The following is an 8,797-nucleotide window of genomic DNA, read 5'->3' as shown; positions in this document are numbered from 1 at the left end:
TTGTAAAATGGGGCAAAACGTATGTAACAACGTAGGTCTCTCTGGGCGACAGAAAGGGTGGGCTCAATTGTGGTCGTAAGTCGAGGACTACCGCTATTATCTAACTCTCCCTTGCAAACTTTCATCCTTCACTTTGATAGATTTAACTCCGAGATTTCCTTGGGCAATTCTCCCATTTTCCCAGGGAAGAAGCTTGTGAAGTAGGCCTGGCCCCCATGAATGTCAGAACTACTAAATCAGGCCGTGTCGAATCCAGACGCCCTCTAGATGGCGTCAAAGAGTGATTAAGGATGCTCTGTGTCTCTTTGCTGCCCTCTGGTGGCGGTGGTTGGGCAGTGCACGGTTCTTTTTTTTTGCAGCTCTCCGAACCTGTGGCTTTCTGACCAGGTTGGATTACAGCTCCCATCTTCCCCAGCCTGCATGGCCACGTAAAGCATACTAGACAAGAGTCGTTGGGTACGAGATGGGCAACATATAAATTTTATATTAAAAAGTAAAGACTATTTACTTGTGAGACACTTGAAGATGGGTGGACTTCAACTCCCAGAATCCACCAGTCAGCCATGCACCGTGGCCATTTGACAATGGGTGGACTTCAACTCCCAGAATCCACCAGTCAGCTATGCACCGTGGCCATTTGGCAGTGGGTGGACTTCAACTCCCAGAATCCCCCAGTCAGCCATGCACCGTGGCCATTTGGCAGTGGGTGGACTTCAACTCCCAGAATCCCCCAGTCAGCCATGCACCGTGGCCATTTGGCAGTGGGTGGACTTCAACTCCCAGAATCCCCCAGCCAGCTATGCACCGTGGCCATTTGACAATGGGTGGACTTCAACTCCCAGAATCCCCCAGCCAGCTGTGCACCGTGGCCATTTGACAATGGGTGGACTTCAACTCCCAGAATTCCCCAGCCATCCATTGTAAAATCCAGATGCCCTCCAGGTGGCGACAGAGAGGTCAGGATGTTCTGCTTCTGTCTGCTGTAACTCTTTGCCATGGATGGCTGGGGAATTCTGGGAGTTGAAGTCCACCCCGTTGTCAGATGGTCACAGTGCATGGCTGGCTGGGGGATTCTGGGAATTGAAGTCCATATCCATCTTCAAATGACCAAGGTTGAGAAACAGGCACGTTGGGCCTCGCTCCCTCTATACCCAACAGAGATACGGACAAAATCAGGCTGCTAGTCCTCATTGTTGAAGGGCTGGCAAAGGGAGACAAAATCCTTGTGTCCACATCATCTCCAAGGTTCAGAAGGTCCAAGGATGCTCTAGAACTGGGGTGGGGGGATGGGGGAGGGGCAGGAGTAAGCCCCCCACCTATCGCAAGTCCGGGAGAGAAGAACCCAGGTAAGTCCGCAGGTCACTGAGGTTTGACCGGATGATCTTAGCCGGAATGGACTCCTTGTTCAAGCGCTTGTAGGCCGCGTAACGATGGCAACCCCCGAAGGAGTAGAAGTAATCCCCTCCTTCTCTGCCTTTGATCCAGAGGACGTCGATTGGGGGGACCCGGTCAGGTTCCTCCTTCAAAAAAAAGAAAGAATAATTAATAATAATAATTATACTTAAAAAGGGTTGTGTGAACTCAGCCCTGGATACCTCCAATGTTAGTAACTGAAGTGCATTGATACACCTGCATTGATCGAGTCAAACTCAACTAGAAAGGTTACCCTTACTTTGCTGCCCTCTAGGGGGCAGCATCTCACCAGCCTCAGCCGATTTTGAGAAGCCAAAGAGCTCAGAGTAGGCTCCTCCTGCGGGATGGGAGGCCACCAGGAAATCTCAGAATGGCCCCCTAAAGTTGCCCTCGATTTACTTCTCCTCGAATTAACAACCATTCCTTTAGCAACCATTTAAAGTTACAAGGGCGCCGGAAAATGTGACAATCGTTGCAAAGTCCGGCAGTAATTTTATATGTCAACTAGCTGATAACCCGGTGTTGGCCGGCTGTTTATTTATGCCAATCCTGTATTAGACAGGAAAAAGAATGAATTATATCTAGAGTGTCAAATCAAAGTAATGCTGGAAAACACACACACACAAACACACGAACTTGAATCCAAGATGCACACTATCACTGTCAAAAGTACTGTGATTTGACACTACAGATATAATTCATTCCTTTTCATTTTAGCGGCCCAGGCATTCCAGAGTTATGCTGGAACACACACACACAAAGCCATTTTTATATATAGATATAAAGCCCAGATATTTATTTATAGGGGGAAAATGTCCGGACCAAAGGTAATTTCTAATGTTGGCTTTTCCCCCTTACCGGAGGGAGCCCCCTTGTGGAGTACTCTGAAGCCGTTACCATGGCAACTCCACTGTGCTGTACAGTAGAAGCCATTTTACGACAGTACAGTAGAAGCCATTGAAAGGCACAACAGGCTGCATCTTAACAGAATACACACCCAGAGGAGTTTTAGGGGTGTCTTATCCCCCACAGTATTTTTCTCTAGAGAGTAAGTCATCTGTGTACTAAATTTGCTTAAAATTGCTTGATAGATAGATGATAGATTGATAGATGATAGATTGATAGATTAGATTGATAGATTGATAGATGATAGATATTAGATTGATAGATTGATAGATTGATAGATTGATAGATTGATAGATTGATAGATTGATAGATTGATAGATTGATAGATTGATAGATTGATTGATTGATTGATTGATTGATTGATTGATAGATAGACCGACCGATAGATGATAGATAGATAGATAGATGATAGATTGATGGATGGATGGATGGATGGATGGATGGATGGATGGATGGATAGATAGATAGATAGATAGATAGATAGATAGATAGATAGATAGATAGATAGATGATAGATATAGTTAGAAGATTGATAGATAGACCGACCAATAGATGATAGATAGATAGATAGATAGATAGATAGATAGATAGATAGATAGATAGATAGATAGATAGATAGATAGATAGATAGATAGATAGATGATAGATAGACCAATAGATGATAGATAGATAGATGATAGATAGAAAGAAAGAATAGGATAGAATAGAATAGAATAGAATAGAATAGAATAGAATAGAATAATAATGAACCCTTTTCCGAAGCCCACTATCCTGCCGGGGGCCATCTTCACCCTCTACCTGGGCTTCCCGGCAGTGGACGATCCAATTTAAGCTCCATCGCGGAAGAGAAACCCGAGTCATTTCCTGACCCGACCCAGGGTCGTGGGGACCCGGCCCTACCTGGATGGTCTTCATGAGACTTTCCACTTTCCCCTCGTCCAGCACCGGCGGGATGGGCCTGATGATGACCCGCATGGGCACTTCGTGGACCTCGGAGACGTTGTCGGAATGGATGCTCCGGCTCCCTTCGCTCTCCATGGTGCTGACCCAGCGCCGCCACGGCCCGCGATCTCCGCTTGGTGCCCTTTCCCAGCACCTCCACGCCGCTCGCGCCGCTCCTCGCATCCCTGGGAGGCTCCCAAGTCCCAACACGCGTCTTAAAGCCCCTTTAAAGTTGTAAAGTTTGGGCGGAACGTACCACTCCGGGTGACATGGGGGGGGGGTCCGAGACTGATGATTCCCCCACTCCCGAGCGTTTCCCCAGCGTCTTCCGCGGACCCCGCTTTTCAATGAGGAGACCCCCACCCAAATCGAGCCGGGAGCACCGCGGGTGGAGCCGATAGGTTGGAAAGGGGGGGGGGGACTGCACGCGCGGAACGGCTGTCCTTCCCCGCCCTCGCCTTCCGAGTGGAAGGAGCCGTTGGTGTGTCACACGCGCACGTGTGCAATGCCTTTCCTGGGTTGGGCTTCCCGGAGCTCGTTTTGCTGAGTCAGGAGGAGGCAGCGGAAAAACCGGGGCGGAGGCTGCTGGCGATCCGGTGTGGGGGAGGGGGCAGAGAAAGGAGGGTGTTTATATTGTTTTATTATGTTGTTATAAACTGCCACGTCACTGAGATGACGAGAAGAAAGAGAGAGAGAGAGAAAAAAAAATAAAAGAGAAAGGGAAAGAGAGAAAGAAAGAAAGAGAGAGAGAAAGAGAAAGAAAGAAAAGAGAAAGGGAGAGAGAAAGAAAGAGAAAAAAGAAAGAAAGTGAAGGAAAAAGGAAAGACAATAAGAAAGGAAGAAAGAAAAGGAAAGAGAGAAGGAGAGAGAGAGAAAAGAGATAGAAAGAAAGCAAAAGAGAGAGAGAAAGAAGAGAAAGGGAGAGAGAAAGAAAGAGAGAAAGAAAAAAGAGAAAAGAAAGGCAAAAGAGAATGAAAAAAAGAGAGGTAAGGAGAGTGAAGGTAGAAGGAGAGACAATAAGAAAGGAGAAAGGAAGAGAAAGAAAGAGAGAGAGAAAGAAAGGAAAGGGAGAGGGGATGAAAGAGAAAGAAAAAAGAGAAGGAAAGTGAAGGAAGAAGGAGAGACAATAAGAAAGGAGGAAGGAAGAAAAGAAAAGAGACACACAAAGAAAAGGGGGAAAGAGAAAAGAGAAAGGGAGAGGATGAAAGAAAAAGAGAGAACGAGAAAGAAAAAAAAGAGAAAGGAAAAAAAATGAGAAGTAAGGAAAGTGAAGGAAGAAGTTGAGACAATGAGAAGAAAGAAGAGAAGGAGGAAGGAAGAAAGAAAGGAGGGAGAGTGAGAGAAAGAAAGAGAGAACAAATTGTCGTTTCTGCCCTCGACAATGTTCGGAGAGTCCTTGTGCCCACTTGGCTCGCAGGGGCTCAGAAAGAAACGAAGGGAGCAGAGGAAAGAGTCCCGTAACCCATCAATCCACCCCTTCTGGAATCTTATCTAGGATCCCCGTTTGCCATTGGTCAGCTCTCACAGGGAATCAGTGGGGTTTTTGAGGTGTGGTGACTTGCTTTCTAACTCTCAGATATCTCATTTCTTCTTGCACCGTCTGCTTCTTCCCTCCCCCCTTTTAACCACCTCTCCTTCCTTCCTCCCTCCCTCCCTTCTTCCTTCCTCCTCCCTCCCTTCTTCCTATCCTTCCTCCTCCCTCCCCCTCCCTTCTTCCTATCCTTCCTTCCTTCCCCTTCGAAGTTACAATGGCACTGAAAAAGTGACTTAGGGCCTTTTTTCACACTTGCTGCATCCCCACGGTGGTGTGATCAAAATCCGGATGCTTGGCAACTGACTCCTTTTTATGACGCTTTCGGTGTCCTGGCGATCCCCTTTTGCAACCTTCTGACCAACGACGTCAATGTCGAAGCCAGATGCACTTAACAACTGTGTGACTCACTGAACAACCTCAGCGATTCCCTGGATAACTGGGGCAAGAACAATGAGGCAGGACAAACGTAACCACCGTCTTGCTTAACAGTGGGAATCTTGGCCCTCTATGTGGTCGTAACTCAAGGACTACCTGTACTGCACCCAAAAGATGTACTTCCAAATCTCGAAATGATACCCAGGGCAGAATCTGCTGCTGCTTGTTAATTCCTCATTTTTCTAACCACAGCTGCACTGCAGAGCCATTTTGGGGGAAAAACAGCCATGTTTCAGGGAGGTTTTAATCGTCCAATGATTATTTTTAAAAAGTCTGCAAAAGGCTTCAGTGGGTTTTTGGATGGGGAGCGAGGCCCAAGCCTGGATTTGCATTCTCCTTTAGCAGCAACTAGCTGTCAACCCTTTTATTCGCATTTCAGGCGCCTCCTGAATCCGTGCTCAGTCCAAAAATAAAATAAAATAAGGTTCCTGCTTGTATACAAACCAATAGGCCGAATTCTCCAGCCGAAGGAAATTCAGAGTCCCCTGGACACCTCTGCTGAATCAGCCAATTTGAATTGGTGGTTGTTAGCTGTGAAGTCCTATCCGACCCATCGCGACCTCAGGGACCACGTTCCTCCAGGCCTTCCTGTCCTCTCCCATCCTCTGGAGTCCATTGAAGCTCACGCCGGCTGCTTCGGTGACTCCATCCAGCCACCTCCTTCTCTGCCGTCCCCTTCTTCTTCTTTTGCCCTCCGTCGTTCCCAGCATGAGGCTCTTCTCCAGGGAGTCCTTCTTCCTTCTCATCAGGTGGCCAAAGTCTTTGAGTTTTCTCTTCAGGATCTGGCCTGCTTTCCTCTTTCCTCCTTTTCTCTTTCATTTCCTTTTTTCTTTCCTTTCCTTCTTTCTTTTCCTTTCTTTTCCTTTTTTCCTTTCCTTCTTTCCTTTCGTTCTTTTTTCCTTGTCTTTTTCCTTTCCTTTCTCCTTCCCCCTCCTCCCTTTCCTTCTTCCTCTCTTCCTTCCCTCCACCCATTCCTACCTACAGACATACCTAGCTGCCTTACTTTTCTTTCCTTCCTTCCTCCCTTTCTCCTTTCTTGTCTTTCATTTTTTTTCTTTATTTCTCTCTTTCTTTTTTCTTTCTTCCTTCCTTTCTTTCTCATTCACGCCCCCTCTTGGTAATCCAGAGGTCAGCTCCTTAATCACCCCAGAAGCTGTTGGGACACAAACTGGAATTCTGTACTATCCTTTTTAGCAGGGCCCCCGACGTTTTTAGCATGAACGGAGCAGAGATTCTTCTCACCCACCAAGCCCCCTCCCCTCCATGTCCCACCCCTCTCTGTCTCAACCAACATCTTCTTTCCCCCCTCCCCTCTTTGAGCCAGGCCGTGGAGCTTCGCTTCCTTCCCCATTTTACAAGTGCCAGCCCTCTTTTTTTCCACCCCAGAAAAAAAATGGATTTTAAGGAGTGACACAAACGCCTCCTGATTGGCATCGCCTTCGGGCTCTGCTGCCCTCAATCTTGCCTTGTCACTTCCATTCCCTTCACATCCATCAGGTCTGGGCAGCCCCCTAACAGAGAAGGGGCCGGCAACAGAAGGGGCTCCAGAGTGACCCATTTAATGTCCAGGCTGCCAGAGAGCTGGCAATGCCCCCAGGAAAACGGAGTCCGGCGTTCCCCTCATTAAAAATGGAGCAGGAATTGAACACGCCGTAGGAGGCGAATTGATGGGCATTTGACTTCGTCCCAAAGGCAGGAATTAAAATCAGAATTTCCCAAGCTCGATCGATCGATCGATCGCCTTCCGAGTGACCCTGATTGGCCAAAAGAAGGCAGCCGCATTCACGCAACACACCGTACCTGAAATAGAAATAAAGTCCCTTTCCCTGGTCATCTGGTGTCCCCAATATGACAATACAGGTAGAAGGAGAGAGGGTAGGAAGGGGAAGAGGAAGGGTAGGAGTAGGGGAGAGGTAAGGGAAGAAGAAAGGGGAAGGAGAGAGGAAGGAAGTAGAGAAGGGAGGGAGGGAGAAAAGAAAGGACCTGTAATAATAGAAAAAGAAAGGAAGAGAGGAGGAGAGGAAGAGGAGGAAAGGAAGATAGAGGTGAGGAGTGGAAGATGGAAGGGAGAAGGAAGGAGAGATGGGAAGGAGGGAGGAAGGAAGGAGAGATGGGAAGAAGTGAGGAGGAGGGAGGAAGGATGAAGGGAGAAATGGGAAGGAAGGAGAGATGGGAAGGAGGAAGGAAGGAGAGATGGGAAGGAGGGAGGAGGAGGAAGGAAAGATGGAAGGAGAAATTGGAAGGAGAAAGGAAGGAAGGAAAGATGGGAAGGAGGGAGGAAAGATGGAAGGAGAGATGGGAAGAAGGGAGGAGGAGGGAGGAAGGATGGAAGGAGAAAGGGGAAGGAGAAAGGAAAGGAGAGCTGGGAAGGAGGGAGGGAGGAAGGAGAAATGAGAAGGGAGGGGGAAGGAGGAAGGAAGGAGAGCTGGAAATGAGGGAGGGAGGGAGGAAGAAAGGAAGGAAGGAGAGATGGGAATGAGGGAGGAAGGATGGAAGGAGAAATGGGAAGGAGAAAGGAAGGAGGAAGGAAGGAGAGAAGGGAAGGAGGGAGGAGGAGGGAGGAAGGATGGAAGGAGAAATGGGAAGGAGAAAGGAAGGAAGGAGAGATGGGAAGGAGGGAGAGAGGAGGAAAGAAGGAAGAAGGAGAGATGGGAAGAAGAGAGGAGGGAGGAAGGAAAGGAGAGATGGGAAGGAGGGAGGGGGAGGGAGGAAGGAGAGATGAGAAGAAGGGAGGGGGAGGGAGGGAGGAAAGAAGGAGAGCTGGAAATGAGGGAGGGAGGAAGAAAGGAAGGAAGGAGAGGTGGGAAGAAGGGAGGAAGGAAAAAGAGCTGGGAAGGAAGGAAGGAGAGATGGTAAGGAGGGAGGGAGGGAGGAGGGGTAGCATGAATGGAAGGAGGGGGTGGAATTATCTAGCAAGGTGGATTTACAAAGCTGTAAAAAAAATCTGTTTTCCAAATGGAAAATTGAGGCCGATTGTAGATGCTATGATGCCATTATGGCCCTGATGTCATGTCCCAACTTCCATTCCACAGCCAAGGCCGACCTCTTGACTTTTGTCAGGTCAAAAGACCCTTCCCCCTCCCCTCCATCTCCCCCCACCCATTTCTTGGCCCTTTCCAACCTCAGGGGTGGTGTCTGCTATTCTACCCTCGGCCACCAGGGGGCATTTCCAGAGGGAAGCAGGCTGGATGTCTTTGGGTGCACAAGGCCGGGGATAATGGACTCCCATGAGCTCATCAAAGGCCAATTTGGGGGCCTTTTGTCTGGCAGCAGAAGGCGCCATTGAGATGCAAAGCGAATCCTGCTCTTGCTCGTGGGGGCAGCCACTTCTCCCCGGGCTGCAGCTGGCTTGGGAGGTGCCAAGCTGGGCCCGGATTTATCAAAGGGGTTGGGACCTTGGACAGCCTTGGGGGTGGATCTTGGGCGCTCCTCCAGCCCTTCTAGATCAGGAGTCTCCAACCTTGGCGACTTTAAGGCTGGTGGACTTCAACTCCCAGAATTCCTCAGCCAGCTAGGAGTTGAAATCCACCAGCCTTAAAGTAGCCAAGGTTGCTGGCTGAGGAATTC

At 48.7% G+C, this 8,797-nt stretch overlaps 1 protein-coding gene across 1 annotated transcript; it reads right to left on the bottom strand.

Annotated features, from left to right (window-relative positions):
* Positions 1-1,172: 1,172 nt before the first annotated feature.
* On the bottom strand, positions 1,173-3,668 carry SRXN1 (sulfiredoxin 1). Its single transcript, XM_014063534.2, has 2 exons — positions 3,220-3,668; positions 1,173-1,520 (listed from the first exon to the last, which is right to left on the bottom strand). Exons 1-2 carry the CDS (start codon positions 3,442-3,444, stop codon positions 1,317-1,319), a joined length of 429 nt encoding a protein of 142 aa, XP_013919009.1. The 5' UTR covers positions 3,445-3,668; the 3' UTR covers positions 1,173-1,316.
* Positions 3,669-8,797: the final 5,129 nt, after the last annotated feature.

Source organism: Thamnophis sirtalis, unplaced genomic scaffold (assembly GCF_051295495.1).
Source record: "Thamnophis sirtalis isolate CommonGarterSnake01/CBP01778 unplaced genomic scaffold, rThaSir2_p1.2 scaffold_7, whole genome shotgun sequence".
Taxonomy (NCBI): Eukaryota; Metazoa; Chordata; class Lepidosauria; order Squamata; family Natricidae; genus Thamnophis; species Thamnophis sirtalis.
This window is presented reverse-complemented; position numbering and strand designations above follow the sequence as displayed.

Excerpts from the sequence above, each read along its gene's own strand:
- SRXN1 (XM_014063534.2), bottom strand. The coding sequence starts at position 3,444 with ATGCGAGGAGCGGCGCGAGCGGCGTGGAGGTGCTGGGAAAGGGCACCA. Across the intron at positions 1,521-3,219 it reads GTCTCATGAAGACCATCCAG|GAGGAACCTGACCGGGTCCC; the intron begins GTAGGGCCGGGT and ends TTTTTTTTGAAG.